Source organism: Ceratotherium simum, chromosome 1, assembly GCF_057802395.1.
Source record: "Ceratotherium simum simum isolate JZ-2026a chromosome 1, ASM5780239v1, whole genome shotgun sequence".
NCBI classification, from domain to species: Eukaryota; Metazoa; Chordata; class Mammalia; order Perissodactyla; family Rhinocerotidae; genus Ceratotherium; species Ceratotherium simum.
Genome location: NC_141900.1, coordinates 4,746,769 through 4,771,324, shown reverse-complemented (window position 1 = coordinate 4,771,324; position 24,556 = coordinate 4,746,769). Strand labels below are relative to the sequence as shown.

Genomic DNA, 24,556 nt, shown 5'->3' with positions numbered 1-24,556 from the left:
CTGGCCCAGCCCAGCAGAACGACCTTCTGATTGGGATGATCTGCCTTAGAGGTGCTGCTCCCTCTGAAGTGTACTCCGTTTCCTTGCTACTTGTGGGAAACCATCTTCAGCCATTAAGCTCTGAGTTCCCTCTCCTATAAGCCCTCCTCTGAGTTTTCTCTTCTCTCTTGTTTCTGCCCAGTGGTCCTGATGACATCTTCACTGGCTTTTAACTGTGGGGTTCTCATAATGGCACAAAACAATCCATGAGAGAAAGGACAGAAGGCTTAGGACGGTAGTTGGAACACAATAGACTCTCGAAACTAACCTGTTGAACAACTTGTAATCTTACTGGTGTGCTGAAAGCATAGACCAATCCTTCATCTCTATCTGAGAATTTGACTTCCCTAAGTTTGATCTTCCCTGACCTCTTACCTTTTAGAGAGGAACAATTTTAATGAAAAAGAAAGACTAACTCATTACACCAAATGAGTTTTATATTTCTGCTGAGGACAACTTTGTTTCCAGAGCAGTAACTGCATAAAGCTAGAATGAAAACCCTGCTGTAGCATCCAAACCCAAAACGATAATTATTTATAGGAAAACACCATTTTCCCTATTGCATAAATACAACGGAGATTTTAAAATAGTCAGGTGGTTTACAACTGGCCTGATATGATTCCCTACCACTATGGCCAGAAATACCAAAGATGAAATACGCTGAGATTTACAACAGTCATGTCTCATAAGTAGGCAGTGTGACCTCTGTATAAACAGCCTTCGAGCTTCTGACAAATGAGAAAACACTTTTACAAGGAAAGGAACGTATTTTCCACTGAAATGTTGCCTATAAAAAGAAAATGTTATTTGTGGCATCTTTGGAAATACTCTGGATTTCTCTCTTTGGACCCATTAATCCAAGAACAAATATGAAAATTTAAAATATTTTTCTGAAAAAATATTGATGCATAGTTTACTTGAAATAATTACTAAGAGTAAGTTTAAAAGTTATGGTTTACTTTTTACTACTTTTTTGCTTAGGTCTAGAGGTCACTATTTTAAAAAAAAAAACTAGCTTTAAATTGTCCCTTTTGCCATGAAATTCAAATGCCTCTTCCTACACTATTGCTCTGTGGTTGCCTTCAAACTCTTGGCTATATTTTAAAGTAATGTTAAAAGCATGTGAAGTCTGTCCTTACCAGGCTCTAGGAACTGAAAATCAGTGCTTAATTATGATTCCTGAGGCAGTTCCTAAATGGGGTCAGGGCTTCTCTCTCCAAATCAGTATTGCTCAAAATTTAATGAGCATCACTGACCCAGGGAGCTTGACTGAACAAATGCACATACCTAAACACCACCCCAAAGAGGCTTTGTGTTGTTAATGAGAGTCTCTCATGATTCTGAAGCAGATGGAGATCAAACCAGCCTAGAGAAACATGGGGCTTCTGGGAGGAGAGCAAGCTGCATGCTGCTCCTCCCCATCACTCCCAGCTCCAATCTTTCTACCTCTCCGGAGCCAGCCAGCTCCCAGTGTTGACAAGCAGCTGCTTCCAGGGCGGTCTTAGGCTCTGTGGGAGTTATTACACACCGCTGATCTAGGACCACCTGCCCTGCAGGCCAGCCAACATATGAACGCCATTATTAAAGATTTTATTTATTTTATTTTTTCCCACCAAAGCCCCAGTGGATAGTTGTATGTCATAGCTCCACATCCTTCTAGTTGCTGTATGTGGGACTCGGCCTCAGGATGGATGGAGAAGTGGTGCCTCGATGCACACCCGGGATCCGAACCCGGGCCACCAGCATTGCAGCGCGCGCACTTAACCACCAAGCCACAGGGCCGGCCCTTGAACGCCATTAGAAGACCGGGTGCAGAGTGCTCAGGGGTGAGGATCAGAAAGGGCCCGTCTTGTGAAGGATGGCCCTCAGAGACCTGCAAATCACCAGGTAAGGTTGACCTCTGCCTCCCCTGGTCTCCCTGGCCCAAGGAGTCAAGAAGAAGTTGAATTGGACAGTGGATGCCGTCCTACCCCTGAGCCGGGGAGAATGTTGGAAGTGGGAAGGTTTCCTCCGTCCCAGGACCAGAGAAGGCCCTGGCAGTCCTCGTGCTGCTCCTCAGTGGTAGAACATACCTTGGCTCTGTCACTCTCAGCACTGCCTCGAGCTGACCTGCCAACCACGGCCCAGCAGTCCCAGCAACCAGAGAAAACCCAAACAGTGAAGATACTTCATAAAAATAATATTGATACACCTAACAATAGTTAAGTGGTGAATTTTGTGTTATACAGTTTTACCACAATAAAAATAGAGTTGCTGAATGGACACCCTAAACCAAAAATAGATAAAAAATGTTAAGTAATAGTGTTGGTAGTGAGGCTGAGCACCCGAGCCTGCGGAGGGAAGCTGCTGCTTCCTGTCACAACTACTAACACTACTTTAAGTTGTTTTCCAGATGAGACCACTGTTGAGGAACTGGTTTAAACCAACTTGAGCCACCCAGCTCCCCTTCTGGGGGACCAAGAGTGAACCCTGCTTATTGTAATCTCATTACAATGTGAAAACCTCCACCCAGAGGCGTTCCTGGCTGCCCTTCCTTTGAACGTGTGATGTATATAATAGCATGTGTGCATGCTATGCATGCGCCTTAAAAGAACCCCAATTCCCACCTTTTCTTTAACTGAATATTCATGAACTGTACCTTGATTTAACTATAAAAGGACCCCTCAAACTCTTGTTCAGGGAGACACAGCTTTGGGAATCCTCCCTTTGTTCTCTTCACTTGCTGTGAGGAATAAACTTTGTGCCACTCTTCCACATCCCTGGGGTGCTCGTTGGCTCTGCACTCACCAAGGGGTAAACCCACTGCGTTCAGTTACAATAGTAATCAAGAGTCACATGCCTACACAGAACTTTCTGAAACCCAGAAAAATGGTTTCCCCAATGATAATATTGAGGCTATGAACTGAGTAAGAGGATGGTTGCTGTTTAGATACAAATAGTGACTTAGAAGAATTATCACAAACAGAAAGAATAAAAAAGGAAAGAAAAAGATATCCATAAGGAAAAGATAAAGAACTGAGAGATGGACCCAGGAGACCCCAATAAGGGATGTAACAGGAGTTCTCAGAGGAGGTAAAGGATGCATTGATGTGAGGAAACAATTAGATCAATACTAGAAGAAAATTATCCTGGACTGAAAAAAAAAACCAAATCTGCAGGATGATGAGGAAAAGATAGAAGAAAAAGATCCTCCTTTCCAAGGACAAAGAAGAAATCTTACAAGATTCCAGACAGAAAAGGTTATCTATGAAGGAAAGGAAACCAGATGGACTGATGTGAATCAGACTTCATGCCTGGAGGCTGCAAGATGGTGGGTGGACTACCATCTACCAACAACTCTGTGAAAAGGACAGCACCCAGAGAGGCTGATAGCAAACTAGGATAGCATGCACAGAGCAGGGCGGAAGGAACCGTATTTGCTGATAGGCCAGAGCTCAGTGGGTGTCACTCCACACCTGCTAGGAAGACACTCAACAGAAGGACTTACAACTTCCAAATGAAGCAGAATGGAAACTGTGAGATAGATGACACAGGAGGACACAGGAGGAGAGGAAATGCGTTAAGCAAAAAGAACTTACTACATGCGGGCACAGCCATATAAGCATTTATTCTCTACTCCCCAATTTAACTATTTGACGTATACAGTTACAGTCATATGCAGTTAGGCAACATGCATACATATATATACACACGCATATATACATATATATGTATGTTTATACATAACACTATATGGGAATGCGTAATATCAGTGTTAAATAAAGATTCTTAGACTAGAAAGGAATATTGCATGTGAACAGGAGCAGAATATGCCTCTTTGACATAAGGATTATCTTGAGCTGGTTATTTTTAAGAAACAGCAGACACAGAGAAGCTCTGAAAACAGAGTAGAAGTTCTCCTTTTGTAAGGGAAATTTACATTGATAAAGAAAATCTCTACCTGTAAGGTGTCTGTAGCAGAACAAAAAGGAAGACTAATTCACAAGAGACTCATCAGTGGAGAAGGCATTTAAATCTGCAGAACAATTTTACCCTGTTTACCTGGCTTTGCCAGATAACCTTCCATAACTGGCTCCCTCCACCCCCAGCACCTTCTTTTCTCTCTAGCTGGAGATGGTATTTAAGGTGATAGCTTGGGCCATTTCAGGAAGTTCCTCAGTTTTCCTGGGTATATCTCATGTATACAGCAGGTATACCATGTTATTAAATTTTTATTTGTTTTCTTTCTGGTAATCTGTCTTTTATTACAGGAGGGGCTCAGCCAAAAACCTAGAAGGGTAGTGGGAAAGTTACTTTTCCTCCCCTACACATGGAAGGGAATATTGCATGGAATATTGCATATCAGATGAATGGAAAAGAAGGAATTATTCAATAAATAAAACTGCAAAATTTGGTGATCCATATGGGAAAAAAATAAATTTATATAACAGACATTAAATTTAGAAAAATCAACTATAGATGATTTAAATATTAAAAAGAAAACCTTAAGAGTAGAATATATATTTTTTAAAAAGTGAATATCTTTTTGATCTTAGCATAGGAAAATATTTCCTTAAAAAAGACAAAAAATGGACTGAAATAAAAATAACTAATACATAGTGTATCCATAAAGTCTGGAAACAAGCAAATATATATAATGCTATCAAGGATATGTCAATAAAATAAAAATTAATTAATATGCAATCAAATAAAAATAGAATATTATCTATTTTTCCAAATCTTGTAGGCATCCTGTGTTTGACTATCTTAAAATTTCTTTTAGGAAAGTAAAAAGACAATTATACACTGGTAGAAGATATTCACAATACGCAAAAATAAAAAGGAATTAATATGAACATAGAAAGAAACTATATATAATGAGGAACATATAAAGAAGAAGCAAAAACATCCAAATGTAAAAAGATGGACAGAAAATAAACAGGTATTTCACAAAAGAGGAAAAACAAAAGATCAATAAACATATGAAAAGACATTCATCATCATTAGTAGTCAAGAAGATGCAAATTAAGACCATGATGAGAGACAGGGTTTTGGTTTTTGATAAACAATCATTTCATTAGCAAAAATTAAAAATTCTAAAAATACCTATAAGCACTGAATGGGATGCGTACTTGCAGAATCTCTTACCTAGGGCCAGCCGAGTGAAAACTGTTATAACCACTTTGGAAAAGTTTGGCATTATCTCCTAAAGTAGAATATTCACATATCCTATGCAACTGATCAGCAATTACATTCCTCTGAATACATCCATGAGAACCTCTTATTTATGTACAGCAAGACACGTTTATTAGAATTTCTAGAATGTTTATGCAGCACTGTTCACAATTGCAAAAAAAAAAGAGGAAGTGTAGGGGAAGAGGGAGAATCTTCCCTCCCCCACTTTCCCTCTGGTTCTTATGGCTGGTCAAATAATTAAAAAGGCAGGTTAGCAGGAGAAAATAAAACAAAGTTTAATAACATGTATACATGGGAGAAATCCATGAAGACTGAGCAAATTATCACAATGGCCAAAGTCACCACTTTAAATACCATCTTCCGCTCAAGACAAAGGAGGGTGTTGGGGGTAGTGGTTTGGGACTTCGCAGGGGAGGAAGGCAATTCAAATGGAGACGGAAAAGCAAACGTTTGTTAGACAACTGTTTGCTGGGCCACCTATAGAAAATGTGGCCCCGAGAGACAGAATTTTGATAAGATAGGCTTGTTGGTGCCTTTCCTATCACATCTATTTTATGTTATACTATAGTTATCTCATAGTATTAGCTCCTTCCTGGATCCAGGCTTCTATCTTAAATTCTTTAGGCAATTTGGGGGAAGGCCAAATGTTCTTCCTTAGTCTTCTGAGCCTTTATTGTCTTCAGCTCAAAATAATCCGTGTACTAGAGTGGCACATCTTGGGGAAGCCTGCCTGGAACCCCATCAGTTGTAATTCCCATTGTTCATCATTAAGAGAGAAGATTAATAAATTGTGGTATGTTTATACAGTGGAATATTGTGCCGTATTCAAAACAAATGATATACAGTGACATGCAACAATATGGCAGAATCAAAGCAATGCAATATTAAGTGAAAAACGTCATTCTTGAAAGCCTGATACTCTTTTCTAAACTTAATAACAGATAAAGAATTGGAATGTGTTTAGATCAGAGGCAGAGGGATGGGATAGTGGGGTACTGAATATAGGTACAGTTCTGGCTTCCATATGTTTCATGGCTGCATATTACATAATTAAATCCAAGTAATCAAACAGACAAAAGTGGGCTTTGTGTGGCCAATTCAACGTATTAAAAGCGCCGAGAAGTTTACAGAAAAGTAAACTATTTAACTTTATTTAGTAGCTCAATTAATCCCAACAGAAACATGGAATCTTTTTTTGTGGCACATGGAATTCATATCCAAAGGAACAGTGCTCCGTGAAACAACCATTTAAGAAACGCCATTGTAAAACTAAACCTGATTATATCACTCCCTACATTTTAAAACCTCCTAATGCCTCCCTTCATTCTGTTTGCAGGATAAGGTCTTTTCTACCAGAAATGCCTTATAGCACCTGTCAGAAAACATAAAGACTTTTGCTGCATTACCTCATTACTCTTCATGTTGACTCACACTTTTTCCTCTACCTGGGGAAACGTTCTCTCCTCTTGCCTAAGAAACACCAGGTTATCATTAAGGACTCAATTCAGCTCCCATAGACTTTTCTGTTTTCTTTTGTGAGGAAGATCAGCCATGAGCTAACATCCGATGCCGATCCTCCTCTTTTTTTGCCGAGGAAAATTGGCCCTGAGCTAACATCTGTGCCCATCTTCCTCTACTTTATATGGAACGCCATCACAGCATGGTGTGACAAGCAGTGCTTCGGGACACGTCCGGGATCCGAACCCGTGAACCCTGGGCCTCCGAAGCAGAGCGCGCACACTTAACTGCTTGCGCCACCAGGCCAGCCCCAGGTGCCATAGACTTTGAAAAGCCTTCCTCAACACTCTCAGAGGTATCCCTCATCCAGTTTAGGGACAATCTGTACCACGTATCTACACCTATCACAGTGTGCATAAGACTTCCTTGTCCCACCTGCGTGTAGGGTTATTCTCTCTACTTGACTGTAACTTTCTGAGGGTAGGACTTCATACATGTTAGTGGAATGAGAATTAGAGCCAGAAAGCCTGAATTGTACGTTCAGTCCTGCTCCTACTAGATTGTGTTAGTTCACCTAACACCTACAAGCTCAGTGTCTTCAAGAGGAGGACCTCGTCATCAGCGATTCTTTTTTTTTTTAATCTTATCACATTAAGAGATAGGACAAAGTTCTCTAATGATCAATGGTTCCTAAAGCACTGAATTCAGCTGGGTTGGGCTAAAAGACAGTTCACCCCCAGGGTAGGTGGGAGGTAAAATGCATCTTAAATTCAGGGTCCAGGAGAGAGTGAAGAATATGAATTCATTCATGAGCAAATATTTAAAGAATGCCTGCTCGGTGCTGGGCATTGTCCAGGTGCATTGTGTATATAGTTAAGACAAACAGTCTCAGCTGTTTTGTTTGTCATCCATTTTATCCCACTGGACTGTAAGCTCCAAGACAGCTGGAACTGAGAATGATGTGGGTGCAATGAAGGACAGGAAGGGGATGCTATGCAAGAATAGGGAGTCAGGGTGTCCTCTTGGATAGGACTTTTATAAAGAGATCATGTGTATGTTGAACTGAGAAGGAAACGGCCACACCAATGAGTGGGGCAAAGAATGTTCTTGGGGTTGCAAATTGGATATGCAAAGTCAGGGCAGAGTTTGGGTGCTCCGTGACCTAGAGAAAGCCCAGTGTGAGGGTGCACCAACTGAATAAAGAAAGGGCAGCCAGAACATGAGATCCGAGCAGCAGTCAGCACTTCATAGGTTATTCCGCCAGTGCAACGTTTTCAAGAGCCTTTTGGTGGCAATTGCGATATGCCTTCCCCACTGCACTCAGAAGCACAGATGATGGATTAGGTGTACTCCAGGGTAGACTAAGAACAAGAATAACAACACCTAACTTTCCTTGAGTTGTACTTAATTTCTGTAGGAAATAGGCCAATTGCTTTCTATGCATCATCTCACTGAATTATCCAAACAAACTAAAGAGCTACTATCCCCTCACGTGATAAAGACACTGAGTACATAGAAGGAAGTTGCACGTATGTTCAGACAAGAATGTAAATTATATGATGTTCACTGTGAATGTTGAGAGGTCACTATCTAACATCACTGAGACACAAATAGTGGTATATATTTGCCACATGATGGTTATTATTTTGCAAAACATGGCAGATGTTTTTGAGATAACAGAAAGCCAATGAATATATACCAACAATAACTGTTAGTCCTCAATTAATTTTAATTTCTAATTACCCTTCTGCATATAGCTGAAAGGCATGTTTTTTTTAATAGAAAACCAAGTTATTCTTCTTTCTGAAAGTGGCTAAAAATTTGGTCCAATTCAATAGTATTTGAAAAGGAAGGTGTTGTGAAAAAGTGTTGTGGGTTAAATAGCGTTCCTCAAAAATTCAGAATGTGACTTTATATCTGGAAATATGGTCTTTGGAAATGTACTTAGTTAAGATGAGATCATACAGGATTAGGGTGGGCCCTAAATCCAATATGGCTGATGTCCTTATAAGAAGGGGGTGGGGCCGGCCCCGTGGCTTAGCGTTAAGTGCGCACACTCCCCTATTGGCGGCCCGAGTTTGGATCCCGGGCGCGCACTGATGCACTGCTTCTTCAGCCATGCTGAGCCGGCGTCCCACATACAGCAACTAGAAGGATGTGCAGCTATGACATACAACTATCTACTGGGGCTTTGGGGAGAAAAAGGGAAAAAAAAAGAGGAGGATTGGCAATAGATGTTAGCTCAGAGCTGGTCTTCCTCGGTAAAAAGAGGAGGATTGGCATGGATGTTAGCTCAGGGCTGATTTTCCTCACACCAAAAAAAAAACAAACAAACAATAAGGGGGCGATTTGTACACAGAGACACACAGGAAGAATGTTATGTGCAGACAGAGGCAGAAGCTGGAGCGATGCTGCCCCAAGCCAAGTAGCACCAAGATTGCCAGCAACAACCAGAAGCTGAAAGGGGCAAGGAGAGATCCTTCCCCAGATCCTTTGGAGGGACCACAGCCCTGCTGACCCCTTGAATTCGAACTTCTGGCCTCCAGAACTGCGGGAGAACCATAAGCCACCCAATTTGTGATACTTTGTTACCGCAGTCCTAGCAAACTGAGACAGAAAGTCAGGCACATTGTGCCCACGCGCAAACAGCAGGGAGTGTGCAGGGCAGGCGCTGGCCGGCAGTGTGTGTCCACCAGCGGCCAGAAGCTGGAGTCCCTCACTTGTTCCTCCTAGGTCTTTTTTTGGTTGGGACTAGGTGGAGAAATGCAGAGAGAGCTTGGTGGTGACAGCAAACTCCGCAGGCAACAGGCCAGGATGATGTTCATGTGCAGGCAGGACCCCGTGGATTTTCCCAACGGGGTGAACTTAGCAGTGTATCGGGAGCATCCTCTCCTGTGAGGACTAACTGCTCATCCCAGAAGATGGGCATGGAATCTCCCAGACATTTTCAACAACATGTACACAGCTATCTTTCCATGGTCAATATTTTGTTTGCTCCCTTGAGGTAGAGACCCGTCCAAGTTAATTTCTGGAAGATTTTTCCTGCTACGTTTTATCTCAGTTGTTTAATTCAACTTAACAAGTATTAAAAGAAAGTAACTCTTTCTAGACAGTGTGGCAAGAACTAAAGCTGCAGAAATGACTAAAACTTGATCCTGACCCTCAAGGAAGTCATCCTGTAGAAAGGAAGGCAGCAGTCTCCAGCAACAAGTTAAACCGCCGTGAGATCCACGCGGCGTGTCAGACACAGAGGAGAAGGAGGTGGCTGAGGACCCCTGGAGGGGGACATCTGAGCCGGGTTTGAGAGTGTTCCTGTTTCTCCGGGGACGTTGGGACATCGTGAGGAGAGACGGTAATTTCTGCATCTCCTTAAACACGGAGAGCTGCAGCTGCACCACATACGATTACGTCCTCCTGAGCTGCAGGGCACAAGGCACACGGCGGCAGCTGAGGCTGCAGGGGCGCCGGCAAGACCTAGCGAGCCGGGCCCAGATGTGCAGACACCGTCCCACGGGCAAGGAGGAGCTGCTCCAGGACTTCCAGCAGGGCCTTCAGGTGTTACCACCTGCAGGTGTTGTGTAGAGAAAGGTGTGTCTGTGTTGAGGCTGCTTAGCTCATAGCTGGATTTCTGTCCCTGGCTTCCCTCTGGCCTGCTCTGTGCTGGCCGGCTCAGCCCTGAACAAGCTCAGAGGCCCTGCCACCTCTCTGTTTTGCAGTTCTCAGTGGGGAGGGAGAATTTCTGGAGCCCTCTGAAAAAGCAATCATCCGGCAAGTTGATTCGGAATAAAATTGAGTCAGAAGCAAGGGTCATGAACCGGCTGGCCAGAATCAAAACCAGCCTAAACACACTCCCTCTGGCTTTTGCCCTCACGGTTGTATAAAACACAATGTTTGAAGGGGCTGTTAGGGAGGTTTGGTGGCAAGCAAGCATCTTCCTGCAGCCTTATGGCCCTGGGCGTGGCATTCCCGGCTCCTGCCTGGCCCCCAAGGCATTTGAGTTGGAGACCACTGGGCTATGGACTGAGCCACCAAAGTCCCAGGTTTTCTGGGCCCACAGAGCACAAAATCCTCTGTGAGCTACATGGGTGCTGTGTCTGCTCACATCGATCATAAAACTACCCAGCTAGAAGAGAATCTCTCCAAAGCATTTCTTTGGGTTTGTGTTTTTATGAAAATTTGTACTTTGCAAGAAATCGTAAACGAATTTAATGTAGGTATATAATTGTATTTTCTCAACTCTAAGATTTTAGGAACATGAGGCTGTACTGAGAATTGTCAATCAGATAAGATTTGTATGTACTGTCCAGGTCAACACAGAGCTAAAGCTTCTAACGATTTTTGAAAGCTACGTGCAGGTCGGAATTATACACCTATTAACAGAGAGATGCTCTAAGGAGAAAGTAAGGAACTGTAATTCAAATACTATATATCACCCCATGGGGATTGCTCTCAATGTTGTAAAATGAGGATTTGTCCACATCTGAAGCAGCAAGGATAGAAGCAGGGTGAACCATGGGCCATGTGTGTGTGTGTGTGTGTGTGTGTGTGTGTGTGTAGGGAGCTGGGAGGAGCAGGGTGAACCAAGGGGCCGTGTGTGTGTGTGTGTGTGTAGGGAGCTGGGAGGAGCAGGGTGAACCATGGGCTGTGTGTGTGTGTGTGTGTGTGTGTGTGTGTGTAGGGAGCTGGGAGGAGCAGGGTGAACTATGGGCCGTGTGTGTGTGTGTGTGTGTGTAGGGAGCTGGGAGGAGCAGGGTGAACCATGGGCCGTGTGTGTGTGTGTGTGTGTGTGTGTGTGTAGGGAGCTGGGAGGAGCAGGGTGAACCATGGGCCGTGTGTGTGTGTGTGTGTGTGTGTGTAGGGAGCTGGGAGGAGCAGGGTGAACCATGGGCCGTGTGTGTGTGTGTGTGTGTGTAGGGAGCTGGGAGGAGCAGGGTGAACCATGGGCCGTGTGTGTGTGTGTGTGTGTGTGTGTGTAGGGAGCTGGGAGGAGCAGGGTGAACCATGGGCTGTGTGTGTGTGTGTGTGTGTGTGTGTGTGTGTGTGTGTAGGGAGCTGGGAGGAACATGAGCAGTGAGGAGCTGTGCCACGTTGAGAATCATTATTGTGCTACGATTCAGACCACGATGCTCAGATTCAGTACAGCTGGAATTGCCATACAATTCATCACCCATCCTAGGACACTCGTGCGAGTGAAAGGGGCATGTTTAACATGCATGCCAAGATGATAGGAGTTGTCTTCTTGGCAAACCAGGACACACGAGCAACCTAATAGAGAATCCAGTACACAAAAGAAAAGCAGCGAATTTCAGTGGTGAGTTCCTAACAAGAGGAGTTGTACCGGCTAAAAAAGAGGAGAGTCATCCTCCTCCACTAATTTGTGGCAATCACAACAAACATGAAAGATAAATAGAAAAGCAAGAAAAATTTCCATCAATATGGATGATCTCTGGCAGCAACTTACTTTTTTCCCCATAACCAACTAAACTACTACTCTACTAAAATAAAAACGAGGAAAATGTAAACTTGTTCTTTTCTATTTAGTCTGAAATTAAAGATTAGAAGAGGGGCACATGCAATCTCTGAGGGAACGCACACCACATCCTATGACAGGTGGGATCCACTGCAAGGATGAGAAAATAAAGCACCTGATGTGTAGGCTCCTCAGTCTCACACTTGAGGTAACACGGTGAGAAATGAGAACAAACAAATATCCTCTTTTAAAAGACTTACTCTTAGAAATGGAAGAAAATATTACAATAGCTCTGATTCTCAGACTCAAAATAATTTTGGAGTGCATGACTTCTATGAAAAATGAACACTCTAAGAGCAGGAAAAAAGGCCTTCAGATAAAAAATATAATTACCAAATTAATAATGCGGTAGAGAAAGTGAACGGCTGTTTTAAATCAACTGAAAATGATATCAGTGAAACAAACACCACGTAGAGAAATTCTTACTTGTCTCAGAAGAAAAGAATGAGGAGATGAAGATGGGGACAGAGGAGAGATCAGTCAGAAGCAAGTGACAATGTGGGACATACATTTATAATACATGTGATGTTTAATATTTCAATATAAAAAGTGAAATTTAAAATAACCAAAAAATAACTGAAAATATTCAATCTCAAAAGTAATCAGAGCCACCTAATAAAGCAATGAAATACCAGACCTGGATATCAAAAGTCATAGTGAGGATTTGGAGAAATGAGCTTTCTCTCTCCCAGGAAGGCAGAGATTTTGGCCTGTTCTACTGGTATATGTGTAACTACCACCAAAAACTGTATCTGGCACATAGTAGGTGCATCATAAATGCCTCTTGAATAAAAGAATCAATGACTTTCTGGGACTGTAAATCAATGCACATTTATAGCGATAATCTGGCAATATCTATCTTGAAAACACTGATGCTTTTGCCCCAAAAACTTCTGATGGAAATGTATGCTAATGAAAAAAACTGGACAGTTGCATAAATCCAAACAAAGATATTCCTACAGCATTGCCTATAATTGGAAGAATTAAATTAAAAAAATTAATAAATCTACCTGTGCCCCAAAATAGAGTGTTTAAAGAAACTATGGCAGCTCCATGTAATATACTACTGCACAGCCATGAAAATGAGTGATGTGGTTGCACTTATTTACAAAAATAGATATACAAATGCGTTGAGGGGAAAAGCAAATAAGGAAGAGTACTATAGTGTGATTTCATCATCATAAAAAAATAGAAATGCATATTTTTGTTTGTCTGTTTTTTGTGAGGAAGATCAGCCCTGAGCTAAGATCTGCGCTAATCCTCCTCTTTTTGCTGAGGAAGACTGTCTCTGAGCTAACATCTATTGCCAATCCTCCTCCTTTGTTTCCCCCAAAGCCCCAGTAGATAGTTGTATGTCATAGTTGCACATCCTTCTAGTTGCTGTATGTGGGATGCGGCCTCAGCATGGCGGGAGAAGTGGTGCGTCGGTGCACGCCCAGGATCCGAACCCAGGCCACCAGTAGCAGAGCGCGCACTTAACTGCTAAGCCACCGGGCCGGCCTGAAATACATATTTTTAAAAGCATTATACATAACATGGGAGAGATTACACACCAATAGGTTTACGGCAGATAGCACTGGTAGGATTATATCTAATTTTTTTAAATTATTATTTTGGCCCACCTGTATTTTCTATTACTTTCTTCAAGAAACATATTTTATAATTAAAAAGCTCAAAACAGTTACAGGTCTTTCGTATCTGAGGAGTGACAGAAATCTGAATCTTTGGCCAGAACAGAAGCATCAGCAGACATCCTCACACACCGGTGGGTCCGTTTGAAACTCTTTGTAAGGGAAAGATGAGAGGGGCTTAATGAGCTGTATGTCCAGAGAGGACAGGAACCACTTGAAGAAGGAATACTTGTGACACGTACGCACTTGAACAAACAGGGCTGTTGTGGGGTCCTCTTTTTAGTTAATCCAGACCCCATGGAGCATAAAGACAGAAGAGGAAAAATACCAGTAACCAACGGAGACAAAAACAAACTGCCTAGTTTATCATTTGTTTTTTCTTTTGTTCCAGTATTTGTTTAAATTTAATTCCAAATTACACATGTTGTAAAAGTGATACAAATATTACCAAGCACTCAGAGTCTAGCTAGTTAAGCTCATTATTTTAATAAAGATATATAATTGACAAAAGCAGAACTAATACTGTGCCCCTGGTTGCCCACACCATGAACAGTCTAGTTAATATGCCTGTGCAGTCGTAAGCCAGGTGTCACTGACTCCCAATCCCCCAGGCCCCAAGATGTGAGTAAGCATCACCGCCTAGAAGGAGAACTGTGCCCGTTCAATGCAGTGGTGCCCGCTGTCCCGGCCACTGCAAGGCCCAGCACACAGCCGGCGGTCAGTGATATAAGCTGAACTAAATCTGGAGGGGAGCCAGCCAACTGAGAGAAAGGATCTGAGGGTCAGGGTCCCTCTCTCAGATCCCCAATCCCACGTTGGTGAAACAAAATCCCAGAAGCTCTGAGAACTTCCTGTGCAAATTCACCTGGGGGCAAAACTCGGGCTGATCAGAATTTATTGGTAGCACACCTGGACCTAACGAGGCCTGGAGATGTGTATGGCTCAACTTCGTTTACGGTGAAAAGCCAGACATTTCTCTGCAGAGAGAGGTGTGTGATTGCGGCCTGTTGTCCCAGAAGCAGCCATGCAGGGTTTTGTGAAACATACAATTTATATACTTTTCTGAAATCCTAAAAATTCTGGAACATATCTAGCCCTCCCAGTTCCTGCTCAAGACCTGTGGGCCAGGCCCTTTGCACGTCAGCCAGTAGCACTGTGTCCCCTTTCACCAAGGAGACTCAGCAGGCCTGGGGAGGAGCCAGGGCGCCCAGAGACCCAGAGGCTGGAGGCCAGGCCTGCCTCATCGGCCCTAAGCATCTGCTGTGAGACCAGCCTGAAAGGAACAAGAGCTTTTCAGAGCTCACTCTCATGAATGCAGCCTCCAACATAATATACATTTGAAATGTTTATTTGAAATTCTTAAAAGTAGCAAAGTTATTGCTATTCATAATCTGTCCCGAGGTAATTTTGAAGAAAAAGGGAAAAAAGGGTCTTACCTGAAGAAGTAAGCTTCGGCCCTGTCATAATGGCCAGGTGTTAGTTTGAGCGGAGGGTAGTCAACGGCCACTGGCCTCACCATGAACAAGCCCATGGCCAAGGCCACAAAGAGCACGGGCAGCAGCAGCCCCGAGAGCGTGCCTCTCCAGGCCCGGCGTGCGTGGCGAAGCCGCGTCACCAGCAGGGCGGCCATCTGGGTGAGGAGCAGCCGGCAGCCCCGCATGGGCGGCGTGCTGGCGGGAGCCGCACCTGCAGGGACAGGAAGGCGCAGCAGGCTGAGTCCACTTGGGGTCGACGCAGCTTCCCCAACACCGCCCTTCTGCAAGGCCCTTCGTGGATTTACAGATGACCCTAGGGCAGCTGTTAGCACGGGGACACCACTGGTCCAGACTTCCCACACTAAAGAAGAACACCCTACAAAGTTATACACAACAGGACGTCTCGTGACATTAAATGGCAAGCACAGAGTTCCACTGTGGATCTCACTCTGCTCTTGCTTCTGAAGGGAGACAAGCAGATGTGAAAGCACAAAGAGAAGGGGCCTTCCGTTTATTTTTATTGATTAAAATAAAGCCTGCTATATCAGCATGGATTCTAACATAAAAAGAACAGCAAGACAGTCAGATGACCCAAGTGCACGGATGGAGGTGGGTGGCAGGGGTGCAGAGAAGGGCGCTGCCCCCCATTTAGACCTTCCGGCCCAGGGCACTCCTCCCTCTGCTTCCTCCTTCTCATAGCGTTTGTTTCTGTTCTTACCCCGAGGTCCTTCCTGAGGAAGCCCCAGGTCACATCCGGGTCAGGATTCCGGAGGCACCCGCCACGTGCCTCCGCTCAGTTCCCTCTGCCCCGAGCCCCTGCACCCTCATCCCCTGCCATGTCCAGGGCTCCCCAGATGAAGAGGAGCTCCACGTGTCTCTAGCTCTAACTCAGCCCCCTTGGTCCCCGAGGCCTCAGCAACCCGGTCCTCCCTTCCTTACACGCCAAATCTGAAAACAGCCTCAGCGAGCAGAGGCCAAAAGGTGGAAGTGGACAGCACAGCCTGAGTCCTGCACCACCCATCTCTTGGCCACCCTGCCAGGCTCCCTCTGAGCGTGGTCATCTGGGGGATCCACAAAAGTCTCCACAACAAACCTGCCCCAGTTCCGGCCAAACAGCGGGGAGAGCACCTTCTACGTCCAGTGTGAGGATGGGAAGTCAGGAGCAAAAGAGAGTCAGCCCCAGGGACAGCAGCCTCAATCCACGTCTAAAGGACAGACAGCGCTTGAGCAGTCGGCCATGCCCATAGTTTTTTCTAGTGAATCCTTCTCAAGTATGCCAGAAAATCCAATATAAAGTACTTTACAAGAAAAGTGGCCTTATAAAAGACAGATGTGTTCAGTTTGACTGTCCTACTTGCAAATATCAAATAGAAATACGGTTAATAAAAGAACAGTGAATAAGTTTAAGGTCCCCAAAGAATACATTTTTAAAGACACTGTACCATTTCGAAAGCAAATTATTTGTAATAGCATTGAGAACAGAGCTGTATAGGCAGAGTTGGGGATAAAAACGCATTCTGAAATGACTGCCTCACTTGTCGGATATTCCCTGAATGCCCCATATGTGGTAGGCACTGCGTTATTCGGTTTCTGTCCTCAAAAAAGGCATAGCATAGGGATTGAGATAAAAATGCAAAGAAATAACCCAACACAATGTAATCAAGTGTAATAATTGATGTGGGCAGAGCTAAAGTGTTGGTACCAAGGAGGAAGTCTCGGGATGTTTAGGGGAAAAGTAAGAAAATAGTCACAGCAGTGAGGACATTTAGACAGAATCATTTAGACCTGTATTAGGAAAACCCAGTTCAGTCTACCTCCTGTGTAGAGAACAACCAGTTCTTCCCTACTCTGTCTCTGTCTCCTGCGTGTCTCCTTTACCTTCAGAGAGAACACTTCACTTCTGACATGTCTGATCATTAAATGTGTGGGGGTTTTCCCCACACCGAGCAATTCTCCATGACACCAGCTGGGTGTCCTACAATTCAATTCATTTCTGACACTATCTACCCAGATATAGTGTCAGATTCCACAGGTTAAGGGTTCAGTCCCACAAGACTGCACCCCCTGCTTCAGACGCCAGTTGCAAGTTCAGGCTGTCACCTGTGCTTCTGACTGACCAGCTACAGATCAGAGGTTCCCATGACCCTCACCTTGGTTTTGATTAATTTGCTAGGGAGGCTCACAGAACTCGGGGAAATATTTATTATGTTTACTAGCTTACTAACGCATATGATAAAGGATACAGATGAACATCCAGATGGAGGAGATGCCTCGAGTGAGGTATGTGGGAAGGGCGCAGAGCTTCCATGCTCTCTCCAGGCACCCCTCTCCCACCACCTCCACGTGTTCACCAACCCAGAAGCTCTCTGAACCCCTACTACTGGGATTTTATGGAGGCTTCCTCACATAGGCATGACCAATTATTAAGTCCACTTTCAGCCTATCTCCCCTCCCTGGAAGATGAAGGGTGGGGCTGAAAACCCCAAGCCTCTAGTCATGGCTTGGTCTCTGTGGTGACCAGCCCCCCCATCCAGGAGCCCACCCAGAGTCGCCTCAATAGAACAAAGATGCTCGTAGTGCTCTTACCACTTAGGAAATTACAAGAGATTTAGGAGCTCTGTGTCAGGAACCAGGGGCAGAGACCAATGTATATTTTCTATTATCTCACAAGACCCAATAGAGGTTTGCAGGCAATCAAGAAAATTTGGACGTTTAAAGACTAGAACATGAGATATTCACAAGCATGACATATTCTGTGAATGACTGTGTGAGGGATATGTGTGGCAGAATATGTGGGGTAAGTGGCAGGATATGGAGGTTAAAGGTGTTAGAAACCAACTCATGAAGTCCTTACCAGCCATTTGAAGGAGTAGGGATTACAGGTCTTATAGGACTAAAGATTGCCGCGCGCAGCAGTCACCTGATGAGACGTGTGTCATAATGCAGAGCAATGTTTTATTGTATGAGCAGTGCTCTATTGAGGGTGGGCGTTGCATGGGGAAAGCAGTGGTTTATACACCAGGCTACATATCAAATTCACCTGGGGAACTTTTGTGTGTGTGTGAGGAAGATCAGCCCTGAGCTAACATCCATGCCAATCCTCCTCTTTTTGCTGAGGAAGACTGGCCCCGGGCTAACATCTGTGCCCATCTTCCTCCACTTTATATGGGACGCCACCACAGCATGGCCTAACAAGTGGTGCGTTGGTGCGCGCCAGGGATCCAAACCCAGGCCGCCAGCAGCGGAGCACGCACACTTAACCGCTAAGCCACGGGGCCGGCCCCACCTGGGGAACTTTTTAAAAATTCTGATTCCCACGAAAGCCCAGAAATAAACCCACACATCTATGGACAGCTAATCTTTGACAAAGGAGCCAAGAACATAGATTGGGGAAAAGAAAGTCTCTTCAACAAATGGTGTTGGGAAAACTGGACAGCCATATGCAAAAAAATGAAAGTAGACCCTTACCTTACACCATACACAAAAATTAACTCCAAATGGATTAAAGACTTGAATGTAAGACCTGAAACTGTGAAAGTTCTAGAAGAAAACATAGGCAGTACGCTCTTCGACATCGGTCTTAGCAACATCTTTTCAAACACCGTGTCTGACTGGGCAAGAGAAACAATAGAAAAAATAAACAAATGGGACTACATCAAACTAAAAAGCTTCTGCACAGCAAAGGAAACCATCAACAAAACGAAAAGACAACCTAACAATTGGGAGAAGATATTTGCAAACCATACATCTGATAAGGGCTTAATCTCCAAAATATATAAAGAACACATGCATCTCAACAACAAAAAAACTACCAACCCGATTAAAAAATGGGCAAAAGACCTGAACAGACATTTCTCCAAAGAAGATATACAGATGGTCAACAGACACATGAAAAGATGTTCAAAATCACTAACTATCAGGGAAATGCAAATCAAAACTACAATGAGATATCACCTCACGCCCGTCAGAATGGCTATAATTAACAAGACAGGAAACAACATGTGTTGGAGAGGATGTGGAGAAAAGGGAACTCTCATACACTGCTGGTGGGAGTGCAAACTGGTGCAGCCACTATGGAAAACAGTATGGAGATTCCTCAAAAAATCAACGATAGAACTACCATATGATCCAGCTATTCCACTGTTGGGTATTTATCCAAAGAACTTGAAAACACCAATTTGCAAAGGTACATGCACCCCTGTGTTCATTGCAGCGTTATTCACGATAGCCAAGACTTGGAAGCAACCTAAGTGCCCATCAAGGGACGAATGGATAAAGAAGCTGTGGTATATATACACAATGGAATACTACTCAGCCATAAGAAACGACGAAATCCAGCCATTTGTGACAACATGGATGGACATTGAGGGTATAATGCAAAGTGAAATAAGTCAGAGGGAGAAGGTCAAATACCGTATGATTTCCTTCATTAAGTAGTAGATAATAACAACAATAAACAAACACATAGGGACAGAGATTGGATTGGTGGTTACCAGAGGGGAAGGGGGGAGGGAGGAAGGTGAAAGGGATAATTCGGTACATGTGTGTGGTGATGGGTTGTAATTAGTATTTTGGTGGTGAACATGATGTAGTCCATGCAGAAATAGAAGTACAATGATGTACACCTGAAATTTTTACAATGTTATAAACCAATGTTACTGCAATAAACAAAAAATTAAAAAAAAAAAAAAAAGATCAGGGCTTGACATTATAACAGGCCTCCTTAAATACCTGTGAGAGGGTAAAGTTCACTAAAATATAATAAGTTGCTTCTAGGTAAATAGCAACAATTCTTGCTCCAAAACCTTTATCTTCCAACCATGAAATGTTAAATGTAAACAAGATAAACCCTTATGTTGCCTTAAATAAATGCCTTTCCTTTAAAAAAATAAAAAATAAATAAATAAATAAAATAAAATACACATACTCTTCAAACCAAAAAAATAAAAAATAAAAATTCTGATTCCCAGATCCCACATCAGACAGAATCAGATCTTCAGGGACTCGGAGATAAAAATGTGGGTCTTTTTTAAAACAACTTTGCAGGAGATGCTGATGCTCAGCTGGGTTAAACAGGTGCCGATTTACTGCATGGCCAATGGTGATTCGTACATAACTCTCATAAAAGGTTATTAAATCAGCATATATAGAGATTTTAGTGCTAGAAAAGGTATATTATTGAGCTAAATTTGATCCTTTCTCATATAAATATTAATACAAATATAAATATATCCCGTTCCTGATGAGTTTATGAGATTATAATGCTAGATAACCCCAATTCACAGCATTATGTATGCAGATCTGTTAGGACAATTATGTGAATTATCTAACTCAAACTAAAATAATTGAGATGTTGGTTGCCCACCCCCGGGATTTCCAGAATGATTATTGAGATAATTGCTCGATTTCCTCACTGGCCTTTGGCTAAGGAGCTCTCTCTGGCAGAGTAGAATGCCTCACTCTGTTTAGATTCAAGAGGAATTAAAAGGTCACTGGTAGGTCCAATGGCGTATGCTCCCACTGTGCCTATAGTTGTCGTCCACCAGAAGTCACACCCCACATATTAACCTTTAAGTAGCATCTTTGATATTCACATCTAGCTACCTATGCTTAGCTGCCTGCCAAACCATGCACCTTCTCAAATATGAGTACAGCAGGCGACAGCTGTAAACACTTGTTTATGTCATAATTTTTCATCTATGCAGCCAGGTGACACAAAATGGAAAAAGGACAGACTGTCTGGGTGCTGGATTCTATCTAGTAAATTTGCCTGGTGATGGAGGAGTGGGAGCAGAATTGGAGAAGGGCCATCTATGTGCCTAATGGACCTGGCACATAGGTCCAGGTCCACGTAGACCTGGATTTGAATCCAGTTGCAGCCACCAACATGCCGTGTGACTTCTGGAAAATAACCTAACCTCTCTGTAAGTCATTTCCCTCAATTGTAAAATAGAGATGTATATTTCCCCTCTAGGTAATGAGGATTATTATTAGCACACTTATTAAACCACCGGAACAGGTATAGTGCTGACCTCCAGTCACTGTAAATGCTCATCACACCGGTTCAAGGAGTCTGTGGGGAAAGGTGTTTCTCACATTAAGAAAAACAAATTTTCCCCACCTTCTCATATATGTTAATTGGATATAAATGGGAAAAATAAAGGGCTAAGATGGTTTATGGTCAGGAATCAACCACCAATCAAATATTCATGGCTAAACTCATAAAGGTATCCACATGAATAATTTAACAGACAAAATTAAAAATGCTGGCCCAAATTGTTATAAATTGTCTTATTTGACTTATGAGTGCAATTATATTCAAGGACTCTAGTTACATCCGTAATTATGCATTCCCATTTACCCTGACCATCAAATTGCTTAGGGAAAATGTCCAAAGATTTTTCTTTTTTGGCTAGGTGGCTTCAATTGTTCAAACATTAATACCTAGTGAGGAAAAACCTTAAATGTCAAGGACTCAGCATGCACCCCAGAATATGCTCTCCACATTACGAGTTCATCCCAGTGTTCTTGAAGGTTTTAAAATAAAGCATTACAAATGTAATTCCTTCAAGTCAATTTTTTTTTTTTTTGTGAGGAAGACTAGTCCTGAGCTGACATCCAATGCCAATCCTCCCCTTTTTTCTTGAGGAAGATTGGCCCTGGGCTAACATCCATGCCCATCTTCCTCTACGTTATATGGGACGGCGCCACAGCATGGCTTAGCAAGTGGTGCATCAGTGCGCACCCGGGATCCGAGCCTGTGAACCCCAGGCCACCACAGTGGAGTGCGTGCACTTAACTGCTGCGCCACCAGGCCAGCCCCAAGTCAATTTTTTTAAAAATTAATTTTCCAAAAGAAAAATGGGCAAACAGCATACATGAATATACAGTTCATAAAAAATCCACAAAGTAGTCAAAATATGATTATTGTAAAATAAGGCAACAATTAGATTTTCAGCTCACCAATATGGTAAAAAATAAAAACTATGTTAATACCTCCCATTACTGAGCGTTTAAAGAAATGGACCTTCTTATACAGTCCTAGTTGGAGAATAGATTTGTAGAGTCTTTCTGTAGGAAACGAATATAGACCATCTTTGATCAGCTTACTTCCAATCCCATGAAGTCATATTATTAAAAATAAATAAATAGAAATTCATCAAATATATCAAACAAGTTGTTTTGTTACATCTTATAGAAAATAGTAGCAAGAACTTGGAAATAATTTATGCCTGACACGTGGGGATTAATTGAACAATGTATATAACACAACCATACCGTGGATTGTATTGAAGCAATCTACTTCAGGTAAGAGTATAGATAAATACTCATTAATGTGGAGAATGTTTATGATGTGTTGTAAGTAAATAAAGCAATTTAAGATAGAATTATATCATCTTTTGAAAAAAATGTCTATACACAAACATGGAGTATGGCTCAATAAAATGGGTGCGAGAGGAAATATGACCCAAAATATTAACAGCATGTATTAGCCAAAAAAAGAGGGAGGATTAAAACATTAAATATGTAATTATAGGAAAATACTCATAACATACCAGATGAAAAAAGTGTGTTACAAAAGAACACATAGAATAAATATAATTTACTAAAAATATTAATATTAAACTAGAAAAATTAATATTTTGGTATATACACTTTCAGTGAAAAGTTGTCTTTTATGATATAATGTCTACAGTCTACATAATACTTGATAAAGTGGATTTTTTTTATTCAAAGAGCTAAAGTACCATACGCATTTTTCAACCTATTTAAAGATTTATATTTATTTGTGTGGTGAGAACACGGCTACTTTAATGTTCTTCTTCATAATTTTCTGGGTTTTTTCAACAATGAATATTTACGTATCTTGTAATCAATAATTATTTTGTAAAGACTGTATACTTATTCAGGAAATGAAGCATGATTTTATGAAATAGAAACAGTATCACTCTCTATTCCCTGAGTTACAGAATTTTAGAGTTGAAGCAGATCTTAAAAATGATGGAATTCACACTTTCACATATTTATAAATAAACCCAGTTCAGGAGAGGTTGTGAAATAAATTAAATTTGGGGGAACAAATAATAGTGAGTATTTACTACGTATAAATACAGTCCTCCCTCGGTATCTGCGGGGGATTGGTTCCAGGACCCCCATGGATACCAAAATCTGAGGATGTTCATGTTCCGCATATAAAATGGTGTAGTTTTTACACATGACCTAGGTACATCCTCCTGTATACTTTACATCATCTCTGGATTACTTATAATACCTAATACAATGTAAATGCTGTGTAAATAGTTGTTACACTGTATTGTTTAGGAAATAACGACAAGAAGAAAGTCTGTACGTGTTTGGTACAGACACAACTATCGTAGGCCTTTCGGTCTGCGGTTGGTTGAATCCGTGGATGAGGAATCCGTGCATACAGAGGGTTGACTTTACTATGCTAGGTCCTTAGGTTGTCTCTGAATAAAGTTCTCAAGGGCTCTCAGTCTTATAATGGAGTCAAACATGTAGACAAAACGTGATGACTAAACCTGACCAACACAGCATAATGTATAGAATGTGGGTCAGAAGCTTCTTCAAGGAGGCTGCCATTGCCAGGAAACAAAAAAGAAAAAACTGAACTCTGACAGGTGGGGAGGGTGACCAGTGTCGAGAGGATGTTCCAGGAAGAGAGGGAATCTCGTGCAGAGATGGATTCTGAGACAGAAATATGGTAAGTTTGTTAGCGAAAGGGTATTAGAGATATTTTCTACTGCACCCCAGTCATGAACTGGGATTTCAAAATCATTAGCAGACATGAAACAGCATAATCATTTCATCTATTCTCACAAACTCCGTGAAATAAAAGCAGGTAGGCTGTGTGGAAAACCCTGACAGTGCCCTCTGGTTCCTTGGGGAACGTGCGCTTTACAAACAAATGGACCCCTTCAGATGGGCATTAAGGTGGTAAATGCCTCTCAGGGGAGACCACAGTCCAGCGCCAGAACTTGAGAATTCCAGCCCCGCCTTACCATGGATACACCGAACATTCTGGACAGGTGATTACCCCACTTATAAAACAAGAAGCTTAGATGGGGTTGTCCGAAAACAATAGTGGCATTACATTTATACAAATCATGACTAAATTGCCTTATAGCATTTGTGTTTTCTCAAGAAGATAACCGAGAAAATCAAATATCCTCTTATCAAGAATGGAAAAAAAACAGAGGGGGAAGGAGAGAGGGAAAAAGAGAAAGACA

At 42.5% G+C, this 24,556-nt stretch overlaps 1 protein-coding gene across 1 annotated transcript in view; it reads right to left on the bottom strand.

Moving 5' to 3' along the window:
- Positions 1-24,556, bottom strand: part of ABCA13 (ATP binding cassette subfamily A member 13) — a 420,155-nt gene that overhangs the window by 141,868 nt on the left and 253,731 nt on the right. The window contains 1 exon segment of the mRNA XM_004438384.2: positions 15,270-15,519. Coding sequence (XP_004438441.2) covers positions 15,270-15,519 — 250 coding nt within the window.